General features: G+C 36.0%; 1 protein-coding gene across 6 annotated transcripts in view; it reads right to left on the bottom strand.

Moving 5' to 3' along the window:
* CIB4 (calcium and integrin binding family member 4) overlaps positions 1–14,884 on the bottom strand; it is a 45,909-nt gene extending 31,025 nt beyond the window's left edge. For 4 of the 6 annotated variants that reach the window (XR_005557007.1, XM_039346005.1, XM_039346004.1 and 1 more), the window contains exons 1-3: positions 14,535–14,884; positions 12,748–12,782; positions 8,598–8,694 (exon numbers count right to left, since the gene is read on the bottom strand). Coding sequence is in view for 5 of the 6 variants with exons in the window: in XM_039346005.1 (XP_039201939.1) it covers positions 8,598–8,694; positions 12,748–12,782; positions 14,535–14,588 (186 nt within the window). In the remaining variant the exon portion in view is untranslated. Of the gene's footprint in view, positions 1–8,597; positions 8,695–12,747; positions 12,783–13,605; positions 13,796–14,534 lie in introns of those variants that run through there. The other 2 variants (XM_039346008.1, XM_039346009.1) reach the window with 2 other exon arrangements.
* Positions 14,885–18,107: the final 3,223 nt, after the last annotated feature.

Genomic DNA, 18,107 nt, shown 5'->3' with positions numbered 1-18,107 from the left:
TGCTACTTATTATCATATTTGGTGGTCGTGTAAAAATATAAAAGCTTTTTGGATTAAGATATGGTGGAATATTCAAAGAATTTTTAGAAGGAGGGTAAAATTTACCCCACAATTGTTTTTGTTGGGTATCGTTACTGATTGTGATGTTAAGGAGGTTATACTGATGTTAAATTTAATCACAGCCGCAAGGTTGTTAGTAGGGCAATACTGGAAGAAGGAATCTTTGCCTACCTTGCAAGAATGGTTTTTTAAAGTTTCTTATTTGGCGGAAATGGCAAAGATTTCGGCTTTTTTAAAGGATCAATCGCAAGAGAAGTTTTTTGCGGTATGGGAAAAATGGATAGATTTTATACAACATAAGTTGGATATAAAAAAATATTACTTAGTTTTTCAATAACTTATATATAAATCTTAATATTTTATAGATTGTATTTTTTTTCTTCTCTTTCCTTATATTTCTTATTTTTATTTTATCTTATTTTACTTCTTTTTTTATATATATATATATACATCTTTTCTTCTTTCTTTTTTCTTTTATTCTTTTTTTAAGCATTTTTCTTTTTTAATATTTATGCTTTTCTTTTTTACATATATATTATTGTTAATTATCATAAGCTTATGTAATGTATTTAGATATACTTATGGTTTATACTCTTTTAATTTCTTTCTAAGATTTTTAGAAATTTTAATTAAGCCTATATTCAGCTCTGGGAAGGTTGGGGGGATGGAGTGGGAGGGTTGGGGTGGTTGGGTAGGGTTGTTTTTTGTTTTTTACTTTTTCTTTTTCCTATTTGTAAAAATTTTAAAAATTTTCAATAAAAAAAAAAGAAATCATCACCTGTTCTCCACACTTTACTCATTCATGGCTACCACTCTGGGAAACGGTAAGAAGAAAAAAATGGAATATTGCTGTAGCAGCAGGTTCAAAAAGGCCATGGACTAATAGTGAGTCTTGATGGAACTAGATCATTAATATATTTATATTGGATTGGATTGGATTAGATTAGATTACCTATTTCTGAGATTGATCCTAGGCTTTTATTCAATGCTGCAGCTGGGTTTGCATAACGTGGATAAGACAAGAATAGGATCCAATGTGTTATGTGTTATAAAAACCCCAACCATTGCTTTAGCATGTTTTATGAACCAGACTATCACACCATGATTTAAAAGGATCTATTACCATTTGAAGAAATTCTGCTGTTAGGGGCTATACACAAGAGACCTCTTCTCCACCAGGTTTGTGGGCAATTTTCTGCAAATGAATTCTTCAGAGAAAGAAAAATGTCCAATGTTTTATCAAAGGTAGAACTTCACCATAGCAGGGATAGTAGAACCATAGCATAAATGCTCCTTGGGATGAATTTACTTGGGAATAAACTGAAGTGCTAGAAGCCAAGGAGATTAAAACTCAGTATAGATAGGACTGTGAAATGAAAGACTGGCATTCCTTATGATCTAATAAATACATAAGCACCATCCTTCACAATTTCTCCAAAAGCAATGGCTGCTAAAATAGAGGAAATGTGGCTTCCAATTTAAATACAGCAAGCATCAGGATAAACTAAAACTTTACTTAGATTTCAATCTGAAGCTATTTATGGATGAATCTTTGAACCTGCATGTACAAATCTCTAGCCTGAGCTCCAACAACAATAAATTATCTGGAATTTGAATCTTTCCCTGCCAGAAACTAGATCTGTGTTTGCTGTGCTTCCTGAGCCCTTGTCTGGATCCTGCTGAGAACTTCCATCTGACAGAGATCACCACTAGGGCAAAACCTCTTCCATTCAGCTGTCTTAGGAACTGTATAACCAGAAAAGCAGGATATATATTAAACAAATAGCAATAGCACTTAGACTTATATACCGTTTCACAGTGCTTTAGAACTCTCTAAAGATTTAGAGAGTCAGCATATTGCCCCTCAACAATATGGGTCCTCATTTTACCAACCTCGGAAGGATGGAAGGCTGAGTTTCAGTGAGGATCGAACTCCTGGCAGTGAGTTAGCCTGCAATATTGCATTCTAACCACTCAGCCAACATGGCTCTTAATAAATAAAACCCATGACCTCTTAATAAATAAAACCCAATGACCTCTTGTAGACTGCAAGAGGGATCTCAATATGAGGTGCAAATTCATATTAGCTCCTATTAGGATTGGAAGTGAGACGGGATGCAGGAAGGCAGGGCTCTACCTTCCACACCCGATTTTGCCTTGCCGGGGATCCTAAATAGGGCCTAAAATTGCCCCAAAGAGGCGATGAAGAGGATGGGTACCTTGTTGATCATGGAGAAATGACAGTCTTTCAAACCAGCAGGAAAAAGACCGGCTACATTCCTTGGCTGGCCATTAGCTGCTGACAACCGAAGGAGAATAAAGCACTACTTACTACATTGTAAACAGCATGTTTGTAACTGGGTGAGAATATTGATCCTTTCTTTACTATTTTACAAATGAATTTCCTGGGAAAGGCTCCCAAGAAGCTAAAAACCTACGAATGTAAACAGAAGCAGTGTTTTAATTTTATGGGGGACAGAAACATACAATATTGAAGTGGAAGTAACATAAAGCTACAGTTTTGATAAACCTGAGAACTGAGATAACTGTCAAGACTTTCTCTTTGAAAAAAAAAGAACCACTGAGGCAAAATATAAGAAATCAATCCTTTGTTTTAAGAGTGGAAAATGGACTTTGAATGACGTCTAGTGGTGGATTTGTATATAGCATTATAATTTGCTTCCTGGCTGCTTGATGATTCCTAGCTTGGGAGAACAGTTGGCAATAAAGGAAAATATTTTGGCATACTTATCACCCTGACCTTCTTGGATTATAAATACCTACTGAATTTGGACTTTTAACTTCAAGAGTTAGTGGAAGAGAAAGAAAAAATTGACCTTGGACTATGTCTGACTGGGAGAGACTATTTTCAGAGAAGTTGAACATTTTGAACAGTTTGAACATTGTGGATTACAACCTTGCCTGATTGACAATACTTGAGACAAAGGATTACTATAAAATATTGCTTTCAGAACTGAATCTATACTTTGAAATCTATTGGATTATGAAGGATAGAAAACTAGAGGAAACTTTGATCTACTCTTACTGAGTCTGGTGATACTAGAGGATCTCCAGGAATGATGCCTCAAGAAAAAACAAACACCTTTCAGAAAGAAATATATTCTGTGCTACAATTAATTCACCAAACCATTGTTGAATGAAAAGAGGACATAAAAAGAAATCATGAGACTAAAAACAATTTAGGCAATATAAATGAGCAAATCTCCAAATTAATCTACAACTAGAAGGTTCCCAGATAACAACTACAAAGTATGAACAAATAATCCAGAAATCAGAAGAGAAAACAGAGGAAATGGAGTTAGAGATGGAAGAGATAAAAGAAGGGAAATATAAATGACTATATACAAACAAAATACTGCAAGACTTAGCTGTAACAATGAAAATGCAAAAGACCTTTTACCACTTAGGTCTGCAAAATATATCTGAGGGCAAGGAAAAAGATTTTTAAAAAGGGAATATATAGCTGTTAAGGGAAATGTCACAACTTGGGAGACAGGGAATGAAAAGAGAAATGGAGGGAGAAAGGAACTGGGAGTTGTTTAAGGAATATAAATGGGCAGAATTTCCCCCCCAAAATGCCCTACCTAAATTGTCTTCCTTGTGCCAATCAATTTTTACAAAAATAGAAAGAAAATTCCTGGGTGATCTAATTGCCCTGGCTTGGAAAGCGACTTGGCAAAGAAAGAAAGCAAGAGTCAGATTTTTTTTAAAAAGAAGATTTGATCTTTTAAGGGGGACATTATAGGTTTAAATACTTGTTCGAATAAGATTAAAAGAATGGATGATCCTTAGATATAATTATACTTTTATAATGAAAGATATGAGTTAGAATTAAGATAGCATTTTTTTCTCTTTTTTGATATGGAAAATATGAAGATAAGAGGAGGATTGATTTGAATAAAACTTTTAACTGAATAAATGTAATTAATATTGAGAAAATCATAACTGATAAAGATATTTCAAATACTGATGGGAAATCAAACCCTAACAAAAGCACAAAAAACAGAATATTGCTTAGTGAATTACATTATAGATCTGTGAATTGATATTATTGTTATTTGTATGATATTAGTAAAATATGATGAAGATGCTTATATCTAACTTTGTATACATTAACAGTATCAAAAATTGTAATGATGTAATGAGAGGAAAATGGAAAAAAATATGAAGAAGGAGGATCAGGGAACAAATACTGGATTGTGTAGTATTGAACAGATTTATATTGAAGAAGTTAAAGTGAAATATTTGAACCCAGACAACATGTTGTTTACTAAGCATTAAAGACTGTAATTTTTTTAAACAAATAATAAAACTTTTATAGGGGAAAAAAGGATTTGGAATAGAATTTCTTATGCAGTCTAATTTGGATCCCAACTTATAGAGAAATTGGAACACTCATAAATAACAAATTCTCTCCTCACCATCCAAACTGTCCTCTGGCAGGGTTCCATATTTGAAGAAGGTAATTAAATAAACATTAAACTGCAGTATTTTTTTAACTTATTTTTGTGTTTGCCTCTAGATGGAAGGTTGCTTTGAATTAATTGAAAGTGTTGAGTTTTCAGTAGAAGATGGCATGAATTAAATTTGAATAGGAGACAATGAAAGGAAAAACGAAGTTTGAAGAAATATTATATTTTCACAGGGGGATTTTTTATTAGGTTAAAAACACAAATTTATTCTTTCCTGTTTTCATTTTTAGAGTTTCCAACATGAATTATTCTAAATCCACATTTTGAAATATTTGCCAAGATTTGAGCAGACATCAGGATTTTATTGTTGCACAATCTGAGTTTTCCTTTAGATATAGTCAAATATAACATACACTCACTATTTTCAGTGTGTCAGAAGACCTGTAGCAAATAAAACCTCCAACCTTCCCTAACACATTAGACAACAATGGCTTTGCCGATTGATGATGTTAAGAAACTATTAGAACTCGTTGGGACAGTTGGGTCTATGGTCTATGATTAGCCTTCTGTTGCCTCTGATTTAGCATTGTGCCCAGATTTTGCAGCTAAATGTGGAACTTGAATGATACTCAGAATGGGTAGGTCTTTCTTTCTTTCTTTCTTTCTTTCTTTCTTTCTTTCTTTCTTTCTTTCTTTCATTCATCATCTTATGCCTGGAGACAACTCTAATTGGCTTACAATCATTAAAAGCCAATAAAAACATTAAAATATAAAAACAATACATAATCATTAAATTAGTTTAAAATTAGAAAAGATGGGACGAAGAGACCCTGATGCATACATTCACACATAGGGTCACACATAACTCTGACCTATAAATTCTAGTTAACTAACCATAATGATCGAATTCCCACATCAGAGTAGTCAAACAAATAATATTACAACTTAATTTAACTGCTAAATTGTTCCATCAGTCAATTCAGTGGTCTCACTTGAAGCACAAATTACCAAGCTCAAATTATCCTATTTAGAACACATTGTGAGAAGATCTAACTCTTTGGAGAAGATTCTAATGCTGGGAAAAGTAGAAGGAAAGAGAAAAAGAGGACGACCAACAGCAAAGTGGGTGGAGTGAGTTATAATGGCTCTGAGTGCAAGACCCGAAAGACCAGAATAAAAACAGATGGGCATGGAGAAAATCTATGTGGTTGCTAAGAATCAACAAGAATTATGTGGCACATAATTAATCAGTCAATCAATCAATGTTCCATTACAGCCTTTTTATTTTTTTTGAAGCTGTTTCCAAGGCCAGTAGAGTTTATGGGCTGTTAAAGGTACAAGTATCTGAGGACTGTGCCATCTCTCTCTGATACTTTACCGATGAAAATAGGACAAGCTTATAGTCTCATATTCAGCCTATCTCCAAGATATACATCTCCATTTGCACTGGAGGCAAGGTTTTTTTTTTATCAGGGATTAGACAGCCATTTGTTAAGATTATCAAGCTTTAGATTTCCTGCATTAAATAGGAGGTATGATCCGAATCTGTATTTCAGTTCTGTTAGCTGCTGAAAGCTTTGCTATACAAGCTTTCCCTCTGTGCTTTAAAAAGCCAATAAAATTAATGCTCTTTAGTGGAAAATATGCTGCAAAAATATAAATGTTCTACAATGTGTTATCAATTTCAAAATATCCCGCAGCATCTGTGATGTGTGAAATGGCAAGGTGTGAACAGTGCATAGGACCTTTTAATGTTCATGTGGACTCATTAAGCTGTATGTGTGCACTGGTGACACAATGCATTCACAAAGTAATCAGAAATATAATTCCAAAAGCACTCCAAAGAACTTTTCATTAAGAAGCCACGACTTGGGGTTGCTTAATAAAAAGGGAAGGTGTGGACAGTGCTGGTTGCTGAAGGCAACCGTTGCAAAGTACTTTATGAGATCATATTCTGTTGGTATTACCAGTGACTAATTCCTTGTTTTGCATTGTGTTTCAGGTGGACAATTTCCTCCATTTGGATTGTGTTTTGTTGCTTTTGTTTTTGGACCACTTGGCAGATTTGTTACCAATATTAAAAGGATTTTTGTTTTCTTCTGAGTCTCCAGCCTATTTCTCAAAAGGGGTTTTGTCCTTGTGCATTTAACAAAGACGGCTATAGGCTGGGACAGAACAGTAGTTTTGTAAATGGAATTAATATGCACATGCTTTGTCCTGGGGAATTAAGTTTAATATTGATCCACTATGTCCAGTTCATTCCTATAGCAGTGTTTCAGATGATGTTATCATCCAAGGCAGTGGTTCTCAACTTGTGGGTCGGGACCCCATTTGGGGTTGAATGACCATTTCATGGGGGTCGCCAAACAACGCAGTCTGCCATTTTTCCCCCTTTTCCTTAGCTGTGCTATTCCCTTTTATTCTATTGGCTTTTGAAAGCCAATAGAATAGACTCTTTTGAATAGAGTATAATTCTATTGGCTTTCAAAAGCCAATAGGAATTGTCCAGGCTGTCTCTGCCCTGCTGAGCCTGCCAAAAGTCCCATTCTGCAAATAGTGCTGCACCAGTTGAGTAGTCCTCGACTTACGACCGGTTGAGTAGTCCTTGACTTACGACCGGTTGGGGGTCGCAGCATTAAAAAGGTTGAGAACCACTGATCTAAGGAGTTCATAAAATAACAAAAAGAAGAAGGAAAGAAGAATCTCTTCCCCAACTGTGAATACAGATAGTTCTTGACTTAACAAAAGTTAACTCAGCAACTGCTGAACAAAGGGACTTACCACCCCTGCCAGATGTTCTGACCTTTGCAATATTCCTGCAGTCACATGACCAAAATTTGGGTGCTTGGCTGAGCACCTATCCTAATAACTATGGGAGTGGTTGCAACTTCTCCCCCTCCCTAACATGGCCTTTTCTCTCCCCTGCATTTCCAAGAGGCCTGAGCTTTCTCCCTGCCCCACCACATCTAGGTCCACTTACCCTTCTATTTCCCTGCAGCTGCTGACAGGCACACCCACCCCATGGGAAGCATAGTTAGAAAATTATCACTTATAATCTTTCTCAAGGCTAGCCAGGAACTGGAATTCTGCTAGCTGACTTCCTTGTTCCTGAATAGCCTTGAGAAAGATTGCTTCTCTAGACTTGAGGAAAATCACCTTCACTAGCTTTCTGGCCAGGAAACTAGCAAAGGCAATCACTTAATTATTAAAACTTACAATTAAAATTCTGCGTTCAGCTGTGGTCATTAAATTGAAGATTACCTGTAGCATAAACTGAATTGCTGAATAGAATGTCTATGGCTTCATTCTTCTTGTACTATTGTATAAAGGTGACAGGTTAATTTAATTGATTTTGGACTGTAAGTCCTATCATCTGTCATCACACAGCCGATGCTTATTAGAGCTAATAGGAGATCATATGGATGACCATGCATAATATTCTCCTGGATTATTGTATGATGTATAGTATATGCCTCCATAATGCCAAATTGAACTTCTTTTCAGTTTGATGTGAAAAGGTATCCAAGAATAGTATGTATAGTAACAAATGCTAGCATGTAGGAAGGCTATGTGCTTCCTTCATGGCTATGAAAGAATATATAACAATGTTCCTTGTTCATAAGTTGATTCCACAACTTAAATAGCAATAGCACTTAGACTTATATACTGCTTTATAGTGCTTTACAGCACACCTTGAGGGGTTTACACTGTCAGCGTATTGCCCCCAACAACCTGAGCCCTCATTTTACTGACTTTGGAAGATAGAAATCTGAGTCAACCTTGATCTGGTCAGGATCAAATTCCTGGCTGTGGGCAGAATTTGCCTGCAGTGCTGCATTCTAACCACTGCTCCACCATGGCTCAGTGGTGAAAAGAAATGCTTCTATTAGAAAAAGGGGGTTGACTGGTAGAAGTTTTCTAGGCAACAGAAGAAAAAGAACAATTTATCAAGCATCTGGTTTGTATGACTTTGCCTTCCTGGGCAGCAGGAAAAGTTACCCATCATATCTCTCCTTCACCTTATACTGAGAAACAATTTAACTTCTCATTCAGAGAATACTGTCCATCGAGTCTTCTTTTTTGCTGGCAAATGTCCAGGCTTACCTTCAGCTGTGGCCAGCTACACACTTGCTCTGTTGTGAGTTTTTCTTTCCTGTAATCTTTTCCTTGAGGGCATGAACTACAAAACATTTCATGGATGCTGCAAATGGAAGAAAACAGTTGGTGGGCTGATAAAGTCCTAAGTTGTCAAGGCTGCCATAAACTGTATTTTGCATGTTGATTTTATAATTTTTAAATTCTGAAACTCCTTTCACAAGGCTTTGTAAAGCCCTCTCCTCCCCCCTCAGGCTACTTATAAAAACATCAAACTAAAACAGCAATTACATGAATATTTAACATATTAAAATTCACCACATTACCTAACAATTTGAAGCCATCAAAACTCCAAATAAAACAACAGGACTAAATCACAGATGTTCATTCATGCCCTTTACGTAATTCTTTTGACATAACCAGTTACACAGAGGATGAAAAAAGAAGAAACAGTGAACCAAAGAAATTGAAGGTATGACTTAAGGAAAGAAAATATTAAAAAAAAACTAGCTTTGCCTGCTAGTTGTGTTTGTGTCTACTTGCCATGTAATACTTTGTCTCGTCATGTTTATTTTCTGTTCTTCATCTGATCTTTCTCATAGGCTAGTTTGGTCTCACTGGTATTCAGTAAGCCTTCCTGGTATACTGCCTTCAATGCATCTTCTTCACTGTTCTTCAAATATTCCAATGTCCCTTTTTCTTCCCTAACTGATTGGGGTACTTGCAACATTTCACACCCATTATGCTGCTTGGTAAAGAGAAACTGTCAACATCGCTGGCTGGATGAAGGGTATGATTCATTGTCATTAATTTTCTGCCCAAACTATCCAGGGTTTCCAGACTACTATTATATTATTATCCTCTGATGAGACCTGTCCGGTATGACTGAACCTTGCCATAGCTCTCTCATCCTTGAACACATAAGTCCTCAGCCACATCAAGGTAGTGCCTCGCTGGGGATCTATTATTGTTTTAATTACGGTCGTACAGTCAGCCAGATGTTTATACTAGATTTGGCCTTTTTATCCAGTTACAGAGTCTTTTCTAAGGACCTGGGATAGGCAAGTGCTATTGTTTGATTCCCCCCCCCCCAGTTCTTTCTCTTCTATTTTGTTGTCTCCACATACTTCCATGTCCACTATACAGACATTTTTGTCTTTCTTATCAACAATTGTTAAGTCTGAGATGTTATGTGGCAAACACTTGTCACATAACACTTTTTCATTTTTTATTAATCTATTTTGTTTTCCCACCAATTCTTCTTTTTGAGCAAGTGGTATTTCTTGTAGCTACTCCAATGCATTATTGTTATTGCTTTGTCCTGCTGTTGTTTATAACCAGTCTGTGTGATCTTCTTATAGCAACTAACTAGGTTTCTTCAGCTTCTTTGTGGAGATGACATTTGCTATCTGTTGCTGTCTTCTAAATTCTAGTTTTGTATGCATTTGTTCTTAAGGTTTGGTCTTATGCAGCCATAATTAGCCCCTCTGTCTCTTTCTTCAACTTTTCTGCTCTTAATCATTGCCAGATCTTTATCTTCTTGCCTGCTATTTGTGTGTGTGTGTGTGTGTATGTAGGGGCCATGTAATACTTTGCCTTATGATGCTTGACCAAAGTACTTATTGGATTCATGGGGCATTTTTATATACACATGTTTAATGCTCCTTTTGAACAAGCTCTATTCCTAATTTTTTTAAAAAAAGGATTTAACACTTTTTTGAAGGTTTTCTCCCTTTCTGCTACCCCACCTCATAACACACCAATTCTGGATGGCACAGATTGTTGATATAAACAAGGAAAAAGAAATAAATTCTGCTAACTCTGTGTTGCTGGTTCTTTCACTAATGAACAACACTTTTTATGCTGCTTCTGCTAATAAGAACATTGACATACTGTTTTTATTAATAGTGTAGGGATTAAATTTTGTCTACTGCTACACCATTTTGCCTACTCCATTACTTCCAGATCAAGAGACATGTGTTCCTTTCCTGGGCACATATTCAAGATGTAATAAAAAAGCTCTAAAGATTATTTAAGCCCTTTGACAAATATCTACAGATCCACCTGGGAACAAATAATATAGATAGTTACAGATTCAAAGATGCTGAAAGATATTAGAAAGAACAGACCAGGACATTGAAGGAGCTGGGGGAATAATTAGTGTTTTATTCACTCCTTCCTAGTGAAGGATCTAGCCTGGGAAAAGAGAGAAGAATATCAAAAGCAAGCAACTGATTGCAAAGATAATTCTTATAAGTACTTTTTGGATTCTGTAATAACCTTAACTCTGCCAAAGAATGCAACAAAGTCTCTCTTAAGAGCCTTGTAAAGAGGATCACAAAATGTGACCTGAATTATTCTACCGCTATATGGATGCAGAATTGATTTAACAAACTATAACCATTGAATGTTTGTCAATGACTCCGCATCAAGATAGAAGGAAGGGGCAAGTGACACAAGGTGGGATTCCATTTTAGCACTTGTAATGTTCAACATATTTATAAGTCACTTACAAAATTACAAAATTACAAAAACTGATTATTAATTTATCAAATCTCTTAAAGAACAATCTCAAGATTCAGGAAGATCTGGAACACTTAAAAGAATGGGCAAAGGCCAACAACAGGGATTTCAGAAGGACAAATACAAATGTACCATATTTGGGTAGGACTAATTAAAAGCATGAGTATAAAATGCAGGAGACCAATGAGGGATAACAGTACATTTGCAAAGGATCTGGGTGTCTTGGTAAAACACAAAGAAGTAAAACCAATACCTGAAGCAAGGTACGAAAACTACCAAATAAGTTTCTTATTTCAGAGTTTGCTCAGGCATTTACTGATGCTAGCTCATGAATATTTCAAAACAGATTTTTTTCTCTTTTGTATTTTTAGAAGGGAAAATAGGAAGTAACTAACCAGAAAAGCTGGTTTTTGCAGCCCTCCACTTTATTAACTGAATAATTTCGTTGTAACCATAAAATTTAACACATGCTATCAAATTAAGGTACTTTGGGCCATTCATGTTCTCTCAATTTTAGGAAGAAGACAATGGCAAATATGTTGTAAGTAGTACAAACATTACTTGGAAAACCTAATGGACTGGTACATATTGTCATCAGGAATCAAAATTAATTCAAAGGTAAAAAATGTTAGTCAGCTTCCCAATTAAATAAGACCCTCTGATTTCATATTACTTAGAAACAGTATCTTCTAATAGCACTGTTTTTGTTCTGGAATAAGCCTATCCTGACTTAATTTGCTGGAATGCCATCAAATGCTTCTTTGTTTGTTTGCTTTGAATAAGCTGTTACTTATTTCAGAACTAAGAAAATTTTGCCAAGGTCCTAATTTACTGGATCAGTCTACTTGTTAGAAAGCACTCTGCTGACACCATGACCCTCAATTATATCACAGATTAGTTCAAGCTGGGTGAATCCTCTGCCTGAGAACTAAACCTGTGTGCTAACTAGTATATGGCTTCAAATTGAGCTACCTGTGTTCATCAATAGGGCCTTTAAGAGTATAAATAACCCTTGAATGGTTAATGGATTGGATCTTCACAAGTAACTATGAAAGGTAATTATAGGTCCTAAAATTCAAGCAACTTAACACCATGCAAGAAGTATGTATGATAGATGTATTTGCCTACCTCCCCATTCCCTCGGGATGTAGCCAAAATATCAATATTATGTGTTTTCAGCACCTGAAGATCAAAATTAATGACTAGTTTTGCAATGGTTTAAGGGATTGATTTCACACTTTGAAAACCCTCCTCAAAACAAACAACAAAAGACCAAACATTTCACACCAATAATCCTCTAGTAACTTCATGGCTAATTGGCTGCAATTTTTGCAACCCCCTGGCAAATCAGAAAAGCAAACCATGATTCCAAGTTCTATTGTGAGATCAAGAGTTTCTTATTTCTCATTAAATAGGAGCCATATAACCCTACACGATGACTCAAATCACTAACCCAGAGCAAAACTGCTTTGATTTTATAGATGTCCTTAACATCTATGAACAAAAACTGGGCATCCAATTTAAATTAGAATACTAATGTCAGCTTCTTGCAGCCACTGTTGTTATGATCTGGATTGGTCTTCTTTACTTATAGCAAGACTCAGACTATGCGAAATAAAATTAAAGATCAACTTACCGAAGTATTTCTCCTTTGGTGAGAAATGTCAACACCTGCAGGAAATGACAAAGATGTCATACTACAAAATGAGCCATCCTTATTTTCATTGCCAGTGTGATGGGATAGAGAGAACCTACCTGCTTCTTTTAAACACACACAGACACAAAAAAAATGAATGCAAACACAACCATATATTTGGCCTATCAGCCAATGTTGGCAGAAATCACCTGGTTTTGCACATAAGAATACATAAGATAAATTTGAAAAGCTTTCCTTGGCCATTATTTCTGATATCCTAGGAAAGTTAAAATAATGTTTTCATAAAATATGTGGAATTTATCAGAGAGGTAAGAGAATAGTCATGTGGCTTTAGGAGACTCTCCTCAATGTGTCAAGAGAAATAAAACAAGTATTCTTCTATAAAGATGGAGGACTGAACACGATCTCCCTGTTCTGGATAGAGCCATCTCAGAAGATTTAAGCTTCATTAATAAAAAGCCTACCTGAATCTTCTCTACTTTTGCTTAGGATGGGAAACTAGATATGTAACTAGTTTTTGAAGGGAAAATCTTGACTTATATATTCAATGGTCAGTTGTTTCTCACCTCAACGGTCACAATACTCTACAGTGAATACCTCAGCATAAGAAAATAAGTAAACCAAGGTTGCTTAATAAATCACTCTTCACGTTGAACAGACTGGAACAAATGTACTTGTTTTGTTTTTGTTTTTTTGCATTTTTATAAGTATATAATAATGTTTGGAAGAAAGCAACTTGTTTTTTTACCTTTCTGAATTATGCTAATTTTGTACAAACAGAAGTTCTCAAAATAAAATACATTTCAAAAAATAAAAAAATAAAAATAAAAAGCCTACCTACTGCAGCATCCTGTTTAATTATCTGGGAATGTCTGGAAAGCCCAGGAGCATAGCATTATAGCAATATTCTTGTTATCCTTCCTCAGTTACTCATATTCAGAGTCATGTGACCTCCTGAAAGGGCGGAATAGGAACCTGTTCTGTAGGCTGCATGATAGATTTGAGTATCCCTAACTGTAGGATGGGCAACTGCAGACAACAGATTGCATATGTTCCTTTATTTCCCCAGACTTTCCAGAAACTGGGCTACAGAAAAACAAAGAGATACTTTCTTTGTGGTTGAAAACAAAGCATTACATAAACCTCAAAACATGATATTCTGTGACCTATCTATCTTGATGACCGTACTGAATCAATGGCACTCTGGCATTCTGCTTCCCAAAACCTTGAAGCAAGGAGAAAATGGGAACAAGTTCTGGGTCAACCAGTTGCCCATGTCTGCCTTAATTTATCTAGGCCTCATTTTTGTTAATTCTGGAGAAATCATAATTCAATCAGCCTACCAATACTATAGTTGAACATACAAGTGAGGCAGACATTTCAATCACATCATAGCTAGTTATGGCTTCCTACTGGTTGGATATGGAATGGGTTCTGGGTTTTTGTCAAGATGATGTGACACCACTTAGCTGAATATGATTTTGTGTTCTATATCAGGGGTCCCCAGCTGCTGGGCTGCAAACCGGTACCAGTCCATGGTCTGTCATGAACTGAGTGGTGCAAGTGAACGAAGCTTCATCTGCGCATGTGTGGGATCTAGGCAATGCGTGAAACCATGTCCTCCTGCTCCATGGAAATTTCCCCCCCACAGAATCACTCCCTGGTACCTGAAAGACTGGAGGTCACTGTTCTACATGTCTGCCTTTGACAAGGCATGAATAATGATGAGAACCAATGGTTAGAGTTGAAGAATGGACGCCTCTTACCTGATATTCTTCTAACTCTCCTTTCTTCATGGAGTGACTTGTGCATTGGCCCATTCTCCTGTTTGGAATTTCAGTATCCAGAAGCCTCTTGTAACCCTTGGCAACCAGATATACATCATTAATAAACACAGCACCAAGTCTGTGGGGGGCACAACAACTTGTGACATGAGAGCACTGATGATGTTACCTAGTTTGGATAATCAAATGTCTGCAAGAAAGCAACCAAGCTCAGAGAGCACCAAGGATCCCTCATTTGAACCCTGAGCCACAAATATTCTCCTTTATCAGTACAATAACTTCTTCAATAAAGTTTCTGTAGACCAGGGACACACAACTGGACTTGGCTTTTGGCAGGTCAAACAGTGAAGATGTGAAAAAGGGGTAAGACTTCAGTTGTGTGGTGAGGCTTCCATTTTGATTATTTTGATCCCACTGCAGACACCCCGAGGGGGGAATGCAGTACAATGTGCTCCAAGAAGTAGAAACTAAGCCAAAACAGTGGTGGAATATGAACAAAGATTACCTGTGATTTAAAAACAAACCTAATTACAATTTAAATGGATTAAGTATTACAAAAATGTCTCATTTTCTGGTTGTTTTGCATTAAAAATACAATTTGGATTTAGTCTCCTGAGCTTCCTTCAAGGGTTTGGTGTGACCCACATGGGTCTAGGTCTGCAGGTTATGTTTCATCACTCTTTTTGCCCATAACTGAAATGAATGCACTCCATGTTTTGGAGATCAGCTTTTTTTGTTGTTTTTTTTGAAGTCCAGAAAGCAAAAAGTAGTACTTTCAAGTTGGACTTTACTCTTAGATAAATCTGACTCTGCTTAGCTTTCCAAGGTCAATTAAGATCAGCTAAGTGCTGCCATTAGAGGGATTATGTTGTGCTTTAATAAATTAAGAATAGTGTATCTCATGGAATTGAAATTACTTCTCAGTTTGAGTTCAGAATGATAGTTAACTTAATTTGTGTTAAACATAATTTGCTTACTGAATGAATTCATTTTCTGGATTCATTTTCATGCACCCAATTATGAACTAACCAACCACACTATTTTCTTTAATGTTTTTTTTATTTCAATAACCCAAGTTAAGAAAAGAAAAAAAAGATGCAGAAATTTTGAATATCAGCAGTCTATAACTATCACCTCAGCCTGTTGTTTATACTGTGTTTCTTTAAGCAAGCTATTTTACTTACTTCATTGAAAAAGGGGTAAATCTGAAAGAGGTTCATATAATGCGTATAACTTTGCTTTATAAAGGAAAATTCAGGAGGAAAACTCAGAAGAGCTTTATAGAAATGCATATTCTAATAAAATGTGTAAAATCTAACAGTATATGTAATTTTATTTAAAAAAGAAATTTCAATCTCCATTTTTTTTTCACATGAATGTGAAAGACTGCACATTAACTAGTATCCCTTGTATGAATGAAGGGCAAAAGTGAGTTTTTCAAAAATGTATTTGGCGTATGGCATATCATACATAGAATAGCAATATATATATTTACATTTCAGCTAGATTAGTAAACACAGTAAAATATAAATGTTAAAAAGACCTATGTTCAAATATCAATGTCTAGGCCATTTTGAAAAATAAACCTAACGGGCAGCTTACTGAAACAAAGGATTATCCATTATTAAAAAGGAACCTATGGTCACTGTAAATAAATTAATCTTATCGGGTGTAAGAAACGTATATGCCTCAGAATAATGTGGAATTGCACTTCTCTAAATATTGCTAAAAGGTCCTGCCATCCCAAGCTGGCAGGACCGTGACAGTTGAACCATGAAGTTCAGTTAGATCTAGTGGGTTATATCTCTTGCTTTTGATACACTGTACCTTCTATAATTATTTTTCCAATCTAAAATCTTGTCATCACTCTTGGACAGATGTTTGTCACTGATTTGTAGCCAAGCCCACCAAGTGGTTTAATTCATCACCAACTCTCTGAGATTGTGTAGGTGGTCTAATCATCTGTGATTTTCATAAGAGAAGAAGAAAGGGAAGCCTACATAGAATCAGCATTCTGTTTTATTCTGTTTGTTTTATTACTTCACTGTTTTTACGGATTTATGATTGTTTTATTTATTGATTTTATTGCTTGGTGAGCTGCTCAGAATTACTTAAAATGGACATCTATGTAAATCTGTTAAAATGAATGAATGAATGAACGAACAAACAAACAAATAAATAAATAAATAAATTCTATCACTGTGAATTATGCTGCAGGCAGTGACTAACTCACAGATTGGGAAGCTCTCACCAGTTTTGTTAATAAACGTTATTGAGTCATTCTGACACCCAACCTAATAACTGCTATTACCAGGTTAAAAAAAAGTCAAGGTGTCTACTATGACAGTGCAATTGAAGTACTGTTTTTCACATGGTCCAGGAACAAGGTGGAGCTCCAAACACATTATTACAGTCACCATTTGGATTTTTTAAAATCATATTCTGCAAAAGGTTCTGGTTGATAATAAGCTATGAAACAGAATTCCCAGACACCAATCAATGACTGGTAACAGAATTTAATGGGAAGATCAACAAAGAGAAATATAAATGTTGGACTCAATTCCTGGAACTGTTTGGTAGTTCATTTAGTCTGACCAGTGGTTAATGTAGGAGATGATCAGGCTGAGCCCAAGAACGGGGTCAAATGCATCATCAGTCTGGAGTCCCTACACCTTCAAACGAGACCTAAGACTAGTTTCCCATTCTTATATGACATCATTTTTGCCAGTTTAACCATTAGAAGATCAGATTTTTGTACAAAGGTTTCATGGAATAAACTGTCAGTGCTTTTGAACTCTATTCTAAAAGCCGTGGTGGTGCAGTGGTTAGAATGCAGTATTGCAGGCTAACTCTGCCCAAGCCAGGAGTTTGATTCTTACTGGCTCAAGGTTGACTCAGCCTTCCATCCTTCCAAGATCAGTAAAATGAGGACCCAGATTGTTGGGGGCAATATGCTGACTCTGTAAACCACTTAGAGAGTGCTGTAAAGCACTGTGAAGCTGTATATAAGTCTAAGTGCTATCGCTCTTGCTATTGCTATTCTAGCTCCTTGTGCTTGATAGTGGGGTATTGTAGGACTGGAGTTACTGGGACAATAATACAATATGAGCTGATGGCAAATATAGAATTTGTTTTTGGCTGGATTTTTAAAAAAAGTTTTCAAAAGGGTATTTTCGTTATAAACTATGCTTAATTGATGTTGGATTGTACACTATTGTCACTTTAGCTTCCAAAGAGTGAGCGTGGTCAGAAGAAGCTTCAGAATGGGCTCAGGGTCATTGGATTTGCCACCTCCCCAATGTTCAAGAGGGGGAAGTGAGAGAATCTATTGAAGCTATTTTGACTCCTGTAGACCAACCACATGGACCAATGATCTGCATCTCTGTCTGTCTCCAGTAATAATTCATAATTCATCCAAGAACACAAAATTATCTTCCATTCCCCCCCTTCCGCTTTCCCCATTCCATTCTGTCTTGATCAAATTATAAATGTGTAAATTGGCATGCATGATTAAATAATGCATTATTTATTCCTCTAGACTAAAAAAAAACGCCT

Source organism: Crotalus tigris, unplaced genomic scaffold, assembly GCF_016545835.1.
Source record: "Crotalus tigris isolate CLP2741 ecotype Arizona unplaced genomic scaffold, ASM1654583v1 scf7180000017987.690289119674:8195010, whole genome shotgun sequence".
NCBI lineage: Eukaryota > Metazoa > Chordata > Lepidosauria > Squamata > Viperidae > Crotalus > Crotalus tigris.
Note: the sequence above shows the minus strand (reverse complement) of the source record. Positions and strands in the feature narration are given on the sequence as shown.